At 40.3% G+C, this 18,434-nt stretch overlaps 1 protein-coding gene across 8 annotated transcripts in view; it reads left to right on the top strand.

The window, feature by feature from the left end:
* Tp63 (tumor protein p63) overlaps window positions 1-17,605 on the top strand; it is a 205,854-nt gene extending 188,249 nt beyond the window's left edge. For 4 of the 8 annotated variants that reach the window (XM_021255678.2, XM_004834790.3, XM_087186711.1 and 1 more), the window contains 4 exons: window positions 7,477-7,634; window positions 9,879-10,023; window positions 11,229-11,322; window positions 14,571-17,605. In XM_021255678.2, coding sequence (XP_021111337.1) covers window positions 7,477-7,634; window positions 9,879-10,023; window positions 11,229-11,322; window positions 14,571-14,867 — 694 coding nt within the window. In that variant the 3' untranslated portion in view covers window positions 14,868-17,605. Of the gene's footprint in view, window positions 1-681; window positions 5,274-7,476; window positions 7,635-9,878; window positions 10,024-11,228; window positions 11,323-14,570 lie in introns of those variants that run through there. The other 4 variants (XM_004834791.3, XM_004834792.3, XM_087186713.1 and 1 more) reach the window with 1 other exon arrangement.
* The last annotated feature ends 829 nt before the right edge of the window (window positions 17,606-18,434 follow it).

Raw genomic sequence — 18,434 nt, 5'->3', positions numbered from 1 at the left:
TGCTTTCGTGAGTTTGATATATGCATTTCTAGGCCAAGTATGTGACTGAAAAGATTAATGTATTTATCGATCTCAATCTGGACACATACAAAATGCTCGTTAATAGTTCTTTACAAATGCATGATGACACAGCCCTATACTGATAAGATCATATTTCCTCATACTTCATAGTTCAGCTAGACAAGAACAGTAATGAGGTATAATAATTGGGCAGATGACATTCTGCAAAAGATTAAAGTTTTTCAATTAATTGAATCCAGTAAAATTTATGCCAAGCACTATATTAAGCATCTTGACCTACCCTGTCTCCACAATCCTCGAATGAATGAATCACCTTGTGAAACTTGTTAGAAATGGATATGCCTGGATCCCAACTTGTTCTCAGAAGGGATCTGGGGAAATGCTTTTGGAAAATAAGTCCCACAGATGACTCTGATATATATGTCTGGTTAAGTACTTAGGATTTATCTCATTTCTTCTTCGTAAAACTCTTGAGAAGAAGAGGTCTCTGAGTAATTTAAGGGAAGGTGAAAAAGAAGGAACAGAAACAGCTTCTCCGGCATGCTGTTTAATCTATGCTATGATCATGAAGGTAGGAGGTGTGTGTTTCTGTATTCAATTGTTTTGGGTTCATGCAGTCTTAAGCCTTCATCTTTTCTTTTCTCTGGTTCCTCTCTGCAGTCTCCTTTCAGCCTGCTTCAGGAATGAGCTTGTGGAGCCCCGGAGAGAAGCTCCGAAACAATCTGACGTCTTCTTTAGACATTCCAACCCCCCAAACCGATCGGTGTACCCGTAGAACCTATCTCCGTATTTTAAATGTGTGTGTTTGTTGTGTTTCCATGTGTGTATGTGTGTGTGCGTGTGTGTGTGTGCGCGTATCCAGCCCTTATAAATAGGACTCGAAGACGCTTTGACCCAGAGACCCAGCTGCCCAAAGGCACACAGCCACTAGTGAGAATCTTTTGAAGGGACTCAAAACATTAGAAGAAAGGAGGATTTCGACAGACAGTGTACCCTTAGCTCCAGCGTGGGCGGGGTATGGTATATAGGAACCACTGTGTTTGTCTGCGTGCTTCTTTGTTGTTCCTGGGAGGGAGGGCGTCCCATGGGGAAAGGGGCATTAAGATGTGTATTGGAACCCTTTTCTGTTACCTTCCGTTGTGTTTCTAAAACTCATAACAAAGCTTTTGAGCAGGTCTCAAACTTAAGATGTCTTTTTAAAAAAAAGGAGATAAAAGTTGTTCTAGTCCCTGCATAAGTAAAATGTAGGTGACTGACAGACTCAGGCCCTTTGAATGCTGGTCATGCAGTAAGATTGCAAGTAGCAACAAACTGAGGTGTCAAGTGTACTACTGGGCAGAGAGTGGTAAGAACCATAAGCAGCCAATGCTGGGGTGGGATGTTCTTTGCTTCTTTTTGAGATCTTGCACTGTTAATAACCTGTCTTTGCTCCTCATGTATAAGTAGAAAATTTATTACTGTTGTATCAGATCTTTTCTCTGCCGCCCTAAATCAGCATCTGATATGATAGTTTTTGCATATGAAACCCTAGAGATCGACCCCTATAACTGTTGTTCAGACCCCACCCTCAGACAGGTTGATTTTAATTGGAAGATGAAACCACCCTTGTCATCTTCCCCCAGGTATTTGTTTACCATTACTCAGTGCTCAAAATGGAGTTCAAAATCTTCTCACCAAATCTGTGATTAATTTGTTTAATTGAAGCTCCTAGCCCTCGACTTTTCCTACCCTAAAACCAGCCAAACTATCATATTGTTCCAAAGCATTCATTCGGGAGACTTAATGCTTTAAATACTGAGTAAGCAGACATGTGTTAAAATCAGTTCTCCTGGAGTAGAAATTACAGGTAGAGAAAGTGAATGATGTTTTTTCTTCCTGACTCAAACAGGTGAGAGAATTTGGTTTTTCCCACCTTAAAAACATAAAAAAGTTAAAAAAAAAACAAAACAAAACATAAAAAAGTTCACCTCCCCCATCTTTCCACACCAGGTAACCAGCACTTTGTTCTGTGTCACCCAGGCAATGATATCTTGTTATTGAGGCTGTTGCTTTATGGATGTGTGATTTTAATTTTCAATAAACTTTTGCATCTTGGTTTATCTTGCAGTTTTTGTTTCTGTCTCTCTTGCTTCCCCCCCCCCGCCCGTAAATACTAGAGTATTCTAATATAAGTGTGTGAAGTATCACATGTAGGTCTAAAGAAGAGTAACAGAACTGTCACGTTGGTCCTGTTTTTATTTTTTCTCTCAGTATTTGGTGTTTAAGATACTCTATATCAAGATCGAAATCATCAATCTGAGATGTTAAAATGCCTAAACTAACTTAAAAAACTAGGAAAACACGGGGCCGGGGATTTAGCTCAGTGGATCCACCCCTTGCCTCGAAAGCACAAGGACCTGAGTTGGATCCCTGGTACCAAAAAAAAAAAAAACTAAGAAAACATTTTAGCCCTATGAGTAATTTCTTCCTGGGTCACCCAGACTAGAGTTGTGCTAATTAATATCTCTCAACAACCCTGGGTTTTATCTTCTTTGCCAAAATCACTAAAATTAATTGAAATTAAATTCATATTTAGTAAAATATTTAGCTTCTACGAGATAGGCATTAGCAAAATTTGATCAGAAATCTGTAATGAAGCCTTTTGATCCCCTGGTACCCAGGAAAAAAAGAAATCTATAATGAATCCCATTTTTTGTTGTTTTTTGTTTTGTTTTGTTTTTTAATTTACAATTTGTTCTGAGCTCTTAAAAGTCCAAAAGAAGTTGTTCTAAATCACACTAATCTAGTAGTTTAGATAAGTACATGACATGAGAAAAAAATCTAAATAATTACAGTAAATGTTTACTAAGTATATTGGTAAAGTCCTATGGTCTTGTTATTTTTGCAGTGTTTTCAGTTGGTCATCGGCATTGATTCACAAATCATTGAAAGGGTTAGTGGGTAGGTTTCACTTTTTAATATTTGCTTTCTTTCAGACGTTTTGTTTTACCTTATTTTTAGGTAAGTTTTATGTGAAAATGCTGTAATTTGAAAATGACAGTTGGTCTAGTAGGGAATCAGTGCTGCACTGGTTTTAAATACAAAGTCAATGTCTAATGAGTTTACTTTTATTTTCAAGTTTTGTCTTTTATTAGACCATGTTTCCAGTACACACTGATTACATTCCTTGTGGGGAACTGGTCCATGTACATCACACATCTCAATTTTTTTTTTTCGCTTCTGGGTTTTGGAAGCAAGGTTACTCAGCTAGAAAAAAAGGTTACAGGCAGGGCTGCCCTTCGAAGGGTTCAGCAAAGTTACAATTCCTTTGCTGACATTCCACGTCTTACCACCTCCAAACCACACCACCATTGTTTTGTTGGGGTTTTTTAGCATTTCTCATAGCAGGGTTGTTCTGCTGTTTTCTTAGTACCCTTTTCCCTTCTCACATTCTATACTACAGCAGTGGTTTGGGGGACTATACTTAGACTGAAGTGTAACCAAGTTCTACTAAAAAGTTGATTTTTAATTAGAAAAGGAAGATCTGAAGGCCCCTTGAAGACAGCAGAGGAGAAGAATTGTATCAGGAATTTGACACCACATAAATAGTCACTAGTGTTGGAATCAGGAAACCTGATTTCCCATCTGTATCCTCTGAAGCCACTTCCAGCTCTGAAGTTCTGTGTTTTAGTTTTAGCCTGTCCACAGAAATTTACATTGTTAGAGTGAAAAACTGGGACTTGGCTCCACTAAGGCTAATTCTCAAAACTAGATAGAAACACTTGAGACATTCCTTTCTGTATTTTGTTACATTGAGTTCCTAGAAAAATCTAGCTAAAGTCCAGAGTAAACAAACTCAGACACAAACCTTGTTATTTGCCCTGAGAAGAACTGTGTTTTCACATTTTTGGTATTTTGCCTTTTGGTCAGGGGAGGGTTGGGAGGAGGATGAGATAAGAAAACCCAGCCCTTGCAGTGGGTGGTGATGTAAGCCTGTGTTCCCAGCACTGGACAGGCTGTGACAGGAGGACCACTGTGAGTTCAAGGCCAGCCTGGACTACACAGTGAGACCCTGTATTAAAACGACAAAAACAAACTGACAAATCCTGTTTCCTTGAACATTATTTTCTTCTCTCTAGTTCCCTCAAAAATTTGGGAGGCTATTTATTCAAGTACGGGGACATTATATTTATAAGGGAAAATTGATGGTGGTTCATCAAGGGCAGGCATTCATGAATGGTCCACGAATTTAGTTTGCAGAGGTGATCGGCGTATTCATCACATTTCAGATACCGAAGACTCATCAATAAACGTGCTCCCCTCATCTCACTCTTTGTAGCTTTAGAAGTCATTTCCGGGATGCATCCAGAATCCTTGGCCTTTTGCATCTGTTACACGAATTGTTTGTTCACCTTCATTTCTGCATTTGTTCATAGAAGAATCCATATCTCTGGGTATTTCTTCCTATTAATATCTAAATCGGTATCTTCCATCTCCTTGAACAAATGCTATAGTCTTAGCCATTTTGGAGGGGAAAAGTAAGAAGACCCAGTGTTCCTTGAGTACCTACATATCCCTGCACAGTAGGCAGGGCTGTGAAGTGATCTCATCTAGCCTTCATAGTGACTCGTCCAAAGTGAGAATAATGCCTGGTTTAAAGATTAAGAAAACGAGACGCAAGGGAGACTTGGGGAACATCCAAAGTCACTTAATTAGTTTGTGTCAGATCCAGAAGATGGCCTAGATACTCTGATTGACTCAGAAATCTATGCTCCTCTCTGCTCACCAGTGATTTCGGACCTACCATCCTCAAATGAGGTGGACTATGTTGTAATAGATAAACTAATAAAATAGTCACAGTAACAGACAATAATAGATGATCTAATGCAACTGTCAAAAACAATGACCGCAAGGGAAAGGACATTGTAATCAAGTGCAGAAGGCACTGAATGCAACTGAGGTTCAAGGAAAAAAGCAAAGCTTGTAAATATATTTTTATTTATTTTAAATTGTGGTCATTAAAGGTTTAAACTATTTCCACGATCTCTTGCTGAATTCCCCTGGTTTGGAAAAATGAGGAAGACAGGTGGAGGTCTCTTAATTAGAGAGGACAGCCTGCTTCTGGAATATGGACTATTTATGGTGGACAAAGACAGAAACAGCAGCCACGGAAGCATCTCTTCGCTGCCCTCCTCTATGCTCTCCTGCCCTAGGAACTTATTGATGTTCCCAAGCAGATCTAAATGCGCTGTCTTTTTTTTTTTTTTAACCAAGCTCCTACACAAGAATGAAGTAGGAAGTGCTTGGTACATGCTGGAGTGGCTCCCTTTACTATAGTTCTTGCTCCTTGCCTATCTCGGTAGCCCACATTTTGCTAATCACTTCTCCTATTTCCTGATCCTTTAACCTGTTCCCCACTAGTATCTTATTAAGTAAGCATAACAGAAGGAAAGAAAAAAGTTCTTGGACTCGGTGCCAGGAGACAGAGGTCTTTTTTTCTTGTAGCCTCACATATAGTCACCTCTATAATAGTAATAAGACTGTCTGCCCATCTGTGTCCTGCCATACCATAACATTTTTTCACAGGAATATTGTCATTATCATTCAAAACATGGAACAGGATGGAAGAGATCTGAGTATCCTGGAGTGTTATATAGCTGGTAGGACTTATTATATGAACAGCTGTTTATACAATTTGAGTCTATACTTTGAATACTTGTGCAGGCTTTAAGAGAAAAACAAGTGCCCCCTTGCCTTAGAGGCAGCAAGGATTACACAAACTGTGCATTTGTTGATTTTACGTGCTCATGCTAATTTATGCAGATGAATATACGGCGCATTGCTTACATTACCCTGGCTGTGGCTCTTCAGTGGTAAGGAGCAGAGGCTTTTCTCATTCCAGGAAATTATAGAGAATGCAGGTTGGTATCTCCAAGGGCTACCTCCTGTCTCACTCAGGTGCTTACTGCCATTAAGAATTTTTTTTTTTTTGGTTCCAGGGATCGAACTCGGGCCCTTGAGCTTGCTAGGCAGGTGGCAAAACCACTGAGCTAAATCCCGGCCTGTGCCATTAAGATTTTTTTCCAAGCGTTGCTTTATGTTTGTTTGCAAGATGAATTCACTAGCAAAGTCTCCAAAATTTGCATCACGTATATGTGAAAACCAAACCCAAGGACAAAAATAAATATGTCCTTTAATGTGAATAGGCCTGCAGCAGGAAGAAGGCAAATGGTAATACAATAATAACTTCTGTTGGGAGAATGTTAAAGGGGAGTTTTTCCCATCCCAAGTCAGGAACATGCTCAGTCAATTCTCCATTCCATGGTCAGAATAATGACTTACTGTAAATGCTCCAAATTAAAATTACTCCGCATTTTCAGTTTTCACCATAGCCTTGCAGGGTAGCATAGATTACTATGCCCTTTAAAGCTGCTTCTCTCTGCATCTCAAAGAAGGTATCATATCTTTTCATTTTTCCTGGCTTTAGCATCTAACACAGACGGCGAGAGTACATAACTATAGCCTATATAGATTCTCCTGAGAAAATAAAAGCAGTGTTAAGTGTCTTGAACAGAGAGCACAGGCTTCCTAATGTGTACTGGAGGAGAGCGTCAATGTTTTGACCCTCATTTTAAGGTACCACCCTAGTTTTATATCAGAAGGAAAAGGAATATCAGCCAATTAGGGAAACTCATCTACAATGTAGTTCAAAACATGACAAAGCAATACTAATAAATTTCCAAACTGAAGGTTATAGTAAATGGAAAAATACTTTTTTTTTCTTCTTTTCTTTTTCCCATTTCCCCAGGAGACTTGTAGAAAGGAGGTCAACAGAGCAGTTACATGGGCTCCTGGGTTCTCCTGCGTAGAAAGACTATTGGTGTTGCAGTGGGTCCTCTCGTGGCCCATGAACATCCTAGACGAGAGAGCACATTTCCAACTTGGGGTCTCGGCATGCCAGCAGGATGCGCTGCCAAGTGTCCTGTATGATTGGCTTTGTGGTTGCTTTCTGTAGGTCCCAAATGGCCTAGGAAGCTACAAATGGAATGGCTCTGCTGCATTTGAGCTTGGCAACTCCACACCATTTATTGGCCTTTGAGTCTTTGCTCAGTTCCTGTCCCTTACTGTTTTTCAAACTTACATGAGTTGAAGAGCAGGAGAGAGTCAAAGGATGGAGAAAACAATAGAAGAAAAAGGAGGATGCAATTCTTGTCCTTTGCCCCAAGGAGATGCTTGAGAAAGATATTAAATTGTGTACGCTAAACATTTGGGAATATGACCCAGTGATCACTTTTTAGGCCTTTCTTAGTAAGAAAATATTCTCAGATGGAAGTACAAATAACTTCTTATAATTAATGCTGGAGGTGTACATTGCAAGTACATGGTTTGAAGCCATGCATTAACCCGAGACCGGAGTGACCTGTCCCCCTCTCCAGTGTCCCACGCTGACCATCATCCCCATGTTTGTGCTTCCAGGACCTCGATGCAGTCTCAGGCTTCATATGGCAACAGCTCCCCACCTCTGAACAAAATGAACAGCATGAACAAGCTGCCTTCAGTGAGCCAGCTTATCAACCCTCAGCAGCGCAACGCCCTCACTCCCACCACCATTCCCGATGGCATGGGAGCCAACAGTAAGCACATCTCCCCTTACCAAAGCTAAAAGACCAGCAGTCTCGTACAGGAGAAGACCGCTCAGGGATGGGCTGAGGCTTTGTCCTAAGACACGTAAGAAGCACAGTGGGACAGATCAGACCAAAATTGAGTGACTTTGCTTTCTCAGAGTTAACCTCTTGCTCTTGAAGTGTAGGTTTTATTACAAAAAACCTTAGTAGAGGTGGAGAAGGCTATTGCTTTGGTAGAATCGAAGATCTTTGTGAGAGAACTGTCTACTTCCTGCCAGCTGGATGGAGGCCCTTCTTCCACCTTTAAGATAGTCAACTAAAGGGCCAGGGATTTAGCTCAGTGGCACCATGCCTGCCTTGCAAGCACAAGGTTCTGAGTTTGATCCCTGGTACAAAAACAAACAAACAAACAAAAAGATAGTCAACTGAAAATGTTTAAAATATGTGGGAAGTGGGTGGACTTAAAATGTAATAAATGGATTCTAATCTGGACTCTATTAAAACACCTAGCTGTGGAATTATGGACAAGTCATTTCTCTTTCTAATGCTCAAATTTCAATCCATTAAAATGATCACTTTACATGTTAAACATGTGGCAAGGCTGTGTCCTGACAGTCTTAACGTTCTCAACTCATCCACTCTGTTCCACGGAGTGAGGGAATATGATGCATGCAAGGGTTTGACTTTTGCTTATTCACACACAATTTCCTCACATTACCTATGTGTGAATGTAAAAGATGATGCGAGATTTGGCTCCAAATGAATGATGAGTGGAATATACCTTGGCTATAAATATATCGATCTTATCTGCCAGAACTAAGTCTAGCAAAGTGGGTACACAAACTTGAAAGAAAGAAAGGCTGGTAAAAATGCAGAAAGACGTATACTATCTTCAGGTGTGCAGGAGACTGAACCCTGCACACGTACCTCATAATCCTCCGTCTATAAAAAGCGTTTTGCCCTTTAAAACCCCTAGTTGCTTGATCAAATATTTAAACTTGTATTTAAGTGTTCCTTTCAAAAACATCTGGGTTTTCTGAAAGAATTAAAGGGAGGCTAGGATTGTTGCTCTGTGACGTGATGGCGCATGTTCATATTTCAGGAAACTAGAGATGAATGTGGTAGGGCTGCCTGAAACAGCAACAATGTCTTCAGAGCAGCCTTCCCTGCCCCGAGTGTTAAGTACATCCTAGGTTTCAAAACCTGACCCCTGAAAGATTTGGCACCTTGAGAGTGAAAACATCAGAACTATTCATTTTCTTCTTTCTTTTTAAATTTTTTCTTGTGACCTCTTAGATGTCCCATCTTGCTTCTTGGGATGACAACATATTGGTGGTAAAAGTAATGATGCTTCACATTTATGCAACTTCTCATTTTCCTACTTTTTCTTTATAATTTTCAATTATTCTTTGATGTATCCAGGGGAATGAGAAGGGAACCAGACAAAGATGTAACTGGGCTATGCTCTGAATTTGTTTAGTGGTAGAGGCCTTTCCCCTTGGCACACTTCTGTTTAATAATGCAAAAACAAATCACATTCATCCTTTTTTTCTTGACCTGAAGGTACAGATAATTTTATAAATATTATTGACATTAAGCTTTCCTTGTCTATAGTAATTGTCTATAATTTATGGTTTAATAAAATACCAGTATTAGTGGTATTCCTGTATAGAATGCCAATGTGGAGCACAAGAAAAGAGTTAGAATTTTCCATTATATCTTTCTTTATTAAGCCAACATTCCCTAGAAATATTGCAGTAAGTCCTTCTGCTTCCACACACACATCCCAAAGGTCACTCTCTTATCCCCAGTGTGTTCATTTGTTCACTCAACCTAAGTTTACCAGGCATCTGACTGCTAGGTCTGGAAAGATCAAACCATGTTTAAGAATGAATCTCTGTGCATAAGAAGATTAGTATATAGAGAGGGAGACAGAAATATAACCCACAACAGCCAGTCCAAAGAAGAATATTAGCATTAAGAAAATGAGCAATTGGGCAGAGAAGTAGAACGAGAGAAAGGGATGGGAAGAGACTGTCCTCAAAGGACAAAGGCCAGGAAGTGTGCAATTTGTTTGGGTCTAGTATCCATTCTGTTTGACTAGATGAATGGTGTTTGAAGGGGTAAAGTGATAGGTAAGACAGAAAAACCAGGCTGGTGGTTTAGGCCCACTAAACCAGGAAAGATGGACCAGTGGGATGCAGGTACATGATCACAGCAGTAACCCTCTCTGTTCCTCCTGCTTTTCTTCAGTTCCTATGATGGGCACCCACATGCCAATGGCTGGAGATATGAATGGACTCAGCCCCACCCAGGCCCTCCCTCCCCCACTCTCCATGCCCTCCACCTCCCACTGCACCCCCCCACCTCCGTATCCCACAGATTGCAGCATTGTCAGGTGAGTGCAGAGCCTGTGCTCCTGGGACCTGTCCTCAGCATCTCTGGGTGGTGGAGGGTGGACCCTGTCAGAGTCGACACAACTGCTGAAAGGAAAGAAAGCTGCCCGGTGGTGGAAGGTCACCCACAGTTCTCTGATCTGTGCAGTGCTTGGCATATTTCAGTCAAGGAGAACTACTGTGATCAACACAGGAGACTGTGACTGTGTGTTTTTATACCCATGCAGGTTTTGTGCCTGTTTCCCCTGTCTTCTTTTCCTCCCTCCTCCTCCTTTACATTTTTTAGATCATCAGTTGTGGCCCTCAGATTGGTGCTCAGGGCTGGGTTTCCCAAAAGGGCAATGAACTTGCTATCTCGCTCCCTTTCCTGCTCTCTAGGCCTCATAGCTCTCAGCCCCCATGGGACCATTATTTTGGAGTTGGATGTCCACAAAAAGTTTAAATGCTAGCACGAATGAGATAATTCCAGCAAGCCGGTGGACTCGACTGCTCTGCGTGAGGAACGAGTACCTTCCAGATGAGGAAGTTCAGTCAGGCCGCAGACAGAAATGCAGAAAGCCTGCAGGATCTGTTTCCCACAGAGGCAAATCTCCACGTGCCTCCTGCACACCTTCTGTTTTGGTTTTATGTGCAGAGCATTCTTCCATGTGGCTGCCTGAGTGATACGTGTTATTCCCCAGGTGGCGTCACTCACAGAGATGGCAAAGTGCAAGTCATGGCACCCAGGATTGGCCTTGCATTGAGGCAGCATCCTCAGTCGCAGGCCAGCATCACAAAAGTGAAGATAGGTATTCAGAGGACATAAATCAAAAAGTAGCGATGGCTTTCAGGAGTGGCAGCCTACGATGCTCATTTTGCAGGGAGGGGCCAGGACACAAAAGAGCTGGACTCTGACCCCTTGATCCTTTCTTTCCACCCCCTGCAACGGCTCCTAAGGCATTTACACACAACCCAAGAATACTACAGATCACCGTTGAAAATTGTGATCTGCTGGAATCCCTAAAGCCTATTTTATTTTCCATAAACCTACAGGTCAAGTTACCTAATCATCCCTAACCTTCAAATCCAAGGCCTGTGTATATTTTATCTGCTCCTAGTCTCTTACGGAGGGCATCCAAGGGTAAAATGTTGGGTCTTCCTTTATCTCACCAATGCTGTTGGGGTGAACTTTCTGTTTCTTCCTTCCTCTTCCCTCCTCCCTCTGCAGTTTCTTAGCGAGGTTGGGCTGTTCATCATGTCTGGACTATTTCACGACCCAGGGGCTGACCACCATCTATCAGATTGAGCATTACTCCATGGATGTAAGTAACTGTTAGACTTTTCTCTTGAGTTTTATTTTTCATTTTCTCCCTTTCGTGACATACACCTTGTAGTTCTATCCCCCAAAGTTTTAAAATTTGTTTTTGTCATGCCCCTAATCTTCAGTTCTGATGGAAGCCATAAGCACGATAGAAAGATTCCCAGGCCACACCCTATACACCTATAGAAGCTCAGTGATCAGTGAACACGTTTGTTGCATCCATACTCTAGGTAAAGTAGGTAAGAAGAGAGCTACTTCCCACCATCATATATAATCTCAAACCAGGTGTGTTGGCACCGTTCTCTAGCCCCTGCACTTGGGAGACCGAGGCAGGTTTAGAAATCACTCTGGCTCAAGAGTTTGAGACCAGCCTGAGCAACAGGGTGAGACACCATAACAATAACAAAAATTAAATTAAATCAAATAAGTTAAATTAAAAATAAATGAATAATCTCAAAGAATGCAGAGAACTGTTTGAATGTTCTCATTCATCTGCCTATGTTCTGAATGAGGAAAGGTATTATTTCACAATTCTTTTTCCATAACGAGGGGAGGGTGGTGGATAAGCTTTTAGTCTATGGCCCTATTGACTTTCCTGCCTCTCATTAAAACAGGACTTTATTAAGGGGCATTCAGCCTTTCCTTTCAATTACAACTCTGTGTTTCTTCGATCATTTTTCGGTTGTATCAGCATAAGGCCCAGCCATCCCTGAGCATTGGGAATGACCTGGCCACAGGTTAAAGTCCCATCCATGTCTTTAGTAATCATCAAAACTTGAGGTTTTCACTTTGCCTCTTTGGGCCTTAATTTATCAAACTGGATTCAAAATCCCTCTTGCTGGCTGTGATTTGTTTTTGGAAACAAACTGAATGTGAGAGCTCTATCTCTTGCTTCCTACACTGTTTCTTGAACTACTGCTGACAGGGGAGCTAATATTGTTCTGGTTTCCAATGATCTAACTTTTCTCCCAGACTATTTTTGATACTGCTAGCTTTGGGGTTCACTCTTCTCTTCCAGCTTCCGGGGGGCATTTTGAACTGCTGGGGAAAGATAGTTTCTGCCTCTGCTGCTGCTTCTATTCCCCTCCTTGAGCACCGATGCTAGAGATGTCCCAAGCATACGAGTGTCCCGGCTCTGTGGTGCAAAGTATACATTCTTCTTCCTTTTCCTCCACCCTTAACCACCCTATAAATCACCCCTGGGTGCTGCTGTAGGTTAGAATATATTACACACAAAAACTATATAGAGAAAGCTTTAAGGGTGAGTCTCAACCAGATTCAGATAACTTTACAATCTCTTGCATCCACCAAGGACAACAGAGCTGCCCCAGGTTTGAAAGCCTCCTATAGCAGAAGGTTCCTACCCAAAAGAATGGGGAATCTATACCTTCCCCATATTTTTAAAGTCATATTTAATACTTGCTTGCTCACCCCCACTGGGGATTATGTCAGGAGGATCCTGAAGCTTTAAGATCTGCAGATGTTCTCTATAAATCCGTCTCTTCCTATCTTAGTTGATGGAGTCTAGTTTATGAAGAGCTTTGGGATTATTGAGAGCCTCAGAAGTAATAATGAGTGCAAGAAGCATAAAGAGGATGCTAACTTATCCGTGTGTGTCTGACCTTTGTTACAGTGGTCTTTCTGCTGCAATAGGAGGGTAGAATACTTCTAATGGCCTGAAAATCCACAGCGTGGGGAATATTACACTACATTGCAAATTTCTGAATTTGAAAATGTTGGAAAGCCAATTTTCTCATTTTCACATCGGGGTTCAGAAATGGGCACCTGTTTCTCCACTCGTCTGTTAGCACCAGTCTAAGTAACTTGGCATCCCTTCCTTGAAGAGGAATGAGCTTCAGTTGGGGAGGGTCTTTATTAGTAGCCTATGTAAGAAGAAAAGCTGAGATAATAATGTGATAATAATATAAATGGCTCGCACTTGCATGGTATGTTTTATAATTTATACTGAAAAACATACTTGCCTTTAACAACCACATTTACCTATGAGTCCATAATACGTGTTGGACTAAAAAAGCAATCTTATACAATTTACCAGCAAGAGAGGCTGGACTTGCTAGAGTTCTATAGCAGAAGAAGAACTTCTGCCAGGTCTACTGACACCAACCACATCGTGCTGTCTGCCCACCCTGTCTTCTATAAAATATGTGAGCTGTCACTGAAACAAACTAGAAGAGATCAATGAAAGTGATGCCACCATATCCTGTTAAGTTTAACCCCTTTTTAAATGATGAAATGCTGTCTGTCTCCACCTGTACAACGTGGACACAGTTGTTCTGAATTTTGATGCTTTCTTTTATGCAGGCATCAAGACCCTGCTTGGCCAGTAGATCAAATTTAGGTTCAGGGCTCTCCCTAGGTCCACAGTTTTTTCACCTTTTTGTATAACTCCACTCTTTCTTTCTTTTCCTTTCTTTTTTTTTTTGAGACAGGATCTTGCTACACAGTTCAGTTTAGGCTGGCCTTAAACTCACTGTGTAGCTCAAGCTGGCCTTGATTCTCCTGCCTCAGCCTCTTGAGTGCTGGGGTTAAAGGCACGTGCCACCACGCCTGGCTGTATAACTCATCTTGTAAAACTCTCTCACCTTCCATCTTTCTACCTGTAAAGTAGGCATAACAATATCTGTCATTAATCTAAAGAGTAAATGAGATCATAATATAAAATGAATTGTTCTGTACCTGGCATGTAGAAAGCACTTAGTCTCCATTAGTGAGAGTCTCTCATCTCCCAGCCCCTCTGTTAGTGACATCCGATTAATATATTTCTTCTGCTGACTAGAGCCAGGCAGATTTAAGAGTGAGAAAGTACTTTATGTTTTTGTTTGACATCTTTCCTCTCGTATAAGTACTGTCTCTATTTTATCAATGAACAAAACAACACCCAGAAGAAAAATAAGTGAATAATTATTCACAAGCCAAAGCTCACCCCTCACATTTGTGCCTTTCTGTCTAGTTTTCTCTAGATTTGACAACTATCAAAAAGCTAATTTTAGGGCCTAGGATTTAGTGCAGTGGCACCATGTCTGCTTCGAAAGCACAAGGTCCTGAGTTTGATCCCCAGTACTAAAAAAAAAAAAAAAAAAAAACAGCTAATTTTATTTTCCAGGTGATGGATCAATAAATTCAGATCAGATAAACCAGAATACTGCAGAATGTGATAAAACGGTATGGAATAAATACTGATTTGGACCTTTGTTCTAATCCTTGCTGATTCCCTTCCCTGTGGCACAGGATTTGGCAAGTCTAAAGATTCCTGAGCAGTTCCGACACGCCATCTGGAAGGGCATCCTGGACCACAGGCAGCTCCATGACTTCTCCTCACCTCCGCATCTCCTCCGGACCCCAAGTGGGGCCTCGACCGTCAGCGTGGGCTCCAGTGAGACGCGTGGTGAGCGTGTTATCGATGCTGTACGCTTCACCCTCCGCCAGACCATCTCCTTCCCTCCCCGCGATGAGTGGAATGACTTCAACTTTGACATGGATGCTCGCCGCAACAAGCAACAGCGCATCAAAGAGGAAGGGGAGTGAATCCTGCGGGTTGGTTCTTCCCATCCTTTACCCACCTGCCGAGCCCCCTAGAAGGCGTGCCTGCTTGATTGTCAAAGCATTCTCCCTAGCTCTTCCCCTTCCTCTTCTCAGTCCAGCATCTTAAGGGAAAGAGAAGTGAGAGGCTACTACTTACCTACCATGTGACCTGGCATCTGATTCTGATTCTGGCTTTAAGCCGTCAAAGCTATTGCTTGCAGACTGAGTTGTCATGGTAGATCGAAGTGAGCAAATAAAGCAGTGGGTGTATCTTTAGGCTACAGAGATCTCTCATTGACTTTTATAAAGCATTTTCAACTTTATAGTCTAAGACTATATATATTATAAATATATAAATATACAGTATATATTTTTGGGTGGGGGCATTGAGTACTGTTTAAATGTAATTTAAAGGAATGGAAATTGCATTGCACTTATCAACTTTAAAAAAAAATTAACTTCTCTTGGGTAGCTTCACGATACCCCTTTTCTCAGGGGTATCGTGGATGATGATGTAGTAAGGATGTAGAGCTCTATGACCTGCCTGATGGGGGACAGTGGTGTATATGACCTTTCAATTCCTTGGATGCTGAACACATGCCATGTTGAGACTTTTGATAAAACCATTTGTATTTACCATTTCTTACTGTATGGCGAGACTATATATGTACATGATCCTCTATATTGGCACATTTTATGTTAATAGCATCCCTTTCCATGGTGCTGGTTCACTTTGTGTTTGTCACAAGAAATAGTTCACATTCACTTTTCCAAAGGCAAAAGAGCACATCCTGTTTTGTCTTTGATCATGAATGAGGAATATGGGTCATGGCTAAAATTCTGAATAGATCCATGGCATCCAGTTCTAATGTGATGCATCTCAGCATGTCAGTAACCCCTTTAAAATTTGATATCAGACACTTTAGTAGTTCTTGGGAAAACATTTGCTGCCATTACAGAATCCTTAAAATCAAATGTATCTTGTAGATTGGTTAACTCAAATCCACATTCACTACTCTTGTTAGAATTCAGGTTGATGCAGCTGGGAGGAGTGTCATCTACACAGTTCTTACAGTGGAGCTGTAGTGTCTCTTAAGACATTATAGGAAACATAAGCATGACTCCAAAATATTAAGTGTCTACTAAATACTGAGATAACTCATAAAACTGTGAATTGAAATTTCTGAAAGATGCTTTGAAACATGGATAATAGGTGGTAAAGGTTTCATTTAAAGTCCCTCACAAAACTTTGGAAGTTTGTTTACTTTTTGTCTTCAGGGTTAAACATAGCACAGTGATCTGGGAAATATGAAATCTTGAGATGAAATGTCCTATGGCATCATTTGCAGTTACTGTCTTTTGTGATCAGTAAGAGTTCTAGTTCATCAGAAAGTAACTGTGAGCACCAAATTTTCTATCTGACCCCTTTCAGGCTATGTGTAGACTTCACAATGTTTCCACAATCCTTCAAGAATGATGTTTAGATCACATCTAAAGAGAATTGCCTTAGAACTTCCAGCAACATGAAAATGACAATATCCCTGTAGATGTTTTGTAAACATGCTTTGTAACCAATACATATTTTTTCAACATACAAAACAAATATTTGGATATACGCTAATCTTGTCTAAAATTTTCCCATGTATGTTCATAAGGTCTATTGTTGCACATAAGCTTCCATGTTAAAAGTGCAAAAGGGCTCATGTGGCTGTCACATGTAATCTAGGAAGCTCATCACAAAATGTGTACATATTTTGCCTGTGAAATTGTATACCTTTTTTCTTCTTGGGATTATAGGTTTTCCAGAGCCATAGATGAAAAGCGTTTTTGTATTTTTTTCTATTTTCGTGGATGAGCGAGTTGACAAGACTATAAAGTCCGCTAAGATACATAGCAGTGATTGTCAGATGGGGGGGAGGAACACTTGTTTCTTATTGTGTTTGTATGTGTGTATGTGTGTGTGCGATAAAGAAAGTGAGTCCTTGATTTCAACATTTTATTGTGCTTAAATGATTGTAAGCACTGTTAATTTCTGAAACAAGCATGCAGCTTTGAAAATTCACTAGAAGAAAGTTGAAAGCTATGTCTTGGTCATGGTAGGGGGACAAATAGCTTCTTCTATTGTCCTGAGGGTTTGAATAAACCTAGGACTTCTGAATGATTTCAGCACTGTTCAACTCAAAAATTCCTGTCCAGTATCTCAAGAAGTTGATTTTAGCCATAGAGGCCACACATCCAGTGGCAACTTCCACTCCTCGAATGTAAGAGTAGCCAGGACAAGGAAGAGAAAGTACTGAGAGCAGACAGCGGGAAATGAGGTCCACGGAGTTCTGTAGCTTCCATGCAGCTACCTGAAGAATAATATGAGTGTTGTTTGCAGAAGGTTATGGACGGAAATAGACAGAGGAATTCTCTTTATTAAATCTACTTACTTTTGTTGTGTTTGTATTCCCCTAAAATATAGTACTTAGAAATGTTGAATATTAAAGAAATGTGGGGTTTTTTATTATTTTTTATAATTGTACAAAAATTAAGCAAATGACAGAAGTTTTATATGCTTATTCATGTTTTCAAAAGTTTCTTATAGATGTGATGCTTTTTTTTTTTAAAGCTTTGGTTGCTTGTCTTTTGTTATTTTTATGTTACGGGCTTTTAGAGAGCCAGAAGGCAAATCTATAAGCCACTAATTTGTCAAGATCTGCAATACAATTTTAAAATTAATAAAATGCTTTGAAAAATTGTGTTGATGTGTGTGTGTGTGTGTGTGTGTGTGTGTGTGTGTCTGTTTTCCATCCTTCCAATTTTTGGCCTTGTTTATAGCATCAAAGAAGAGAAGGAGACTCTGAAATAAGCATCACTGAGTTTCAAATATATTTATATATATTTATATATATATATGTTTACACACACACATAGTGGTACCTCAGTTCACAACTTGATTCTTTCCATGGTTCTGGTCACAAACTGAATTGGACAGTAACTGAATCAAATCCAATGGTTAAGTTCAATGTTAACCTTATAGGGAATTTGATTTGGTTCTCATACAGTTCGGTTTGTGACCAGAAGCATGGAGAATATATCTTTAGTTTCATTGTCATAGCTGATTTAATGTCCTGAATCAGTTAAAAACATTCATCTTTTATGGTCATTTTGACTTTGGGTAAAAGCCTGAAGTTTCAAGGTGCTAGATCTGGGGAATGAGGTGGATGAAGATGCACCATAATGTTTCTAATTCTACAAGCCTGCTTTCCATTGGATGGCACTGGACACCAGCACTTCCTGTATTTCTAATCATACCTTTTGAAGACATTCATAAAAGAGGAATTCCAGAACTGTTTAGGAAAATGACAAGAATGGTAGGATAAGTGTTTTCAAAGGGAAGAGGTACATTTTGAGGGGAATTATTGACAATGTGTCCCTTATTGCAAAAAATTTGTCATTTAAATTTTTACCCCATATTTTGATCACATCTCATAAATATATATACATATATGTGTGTTAATTAAATACCACTATATATATATTATGTGTGCTGTACTGTATATGTAATATAGATTTTAATTTGTTTTC

This window comes from Heterocephalus glaber, unplaced genomic scaffold (genome assembly GCF_053883595.1).
Source record: "Heterocephalus glaber isolate CG9 unplaced genomic scaffold, H.glaber_assembly_v1.0 deba00001504, whole genome shotgun sequence".
NCBI classification, from domain to species: Eukaryota; Metazoa; Chordata; class Mammalia; order Rodentia; family Bathyergidae; genus Heterocephalus; species Heterocephalus glaber.
This window is presented reverse-complemented; position numbering and strand designations above follow the sequence as displayed.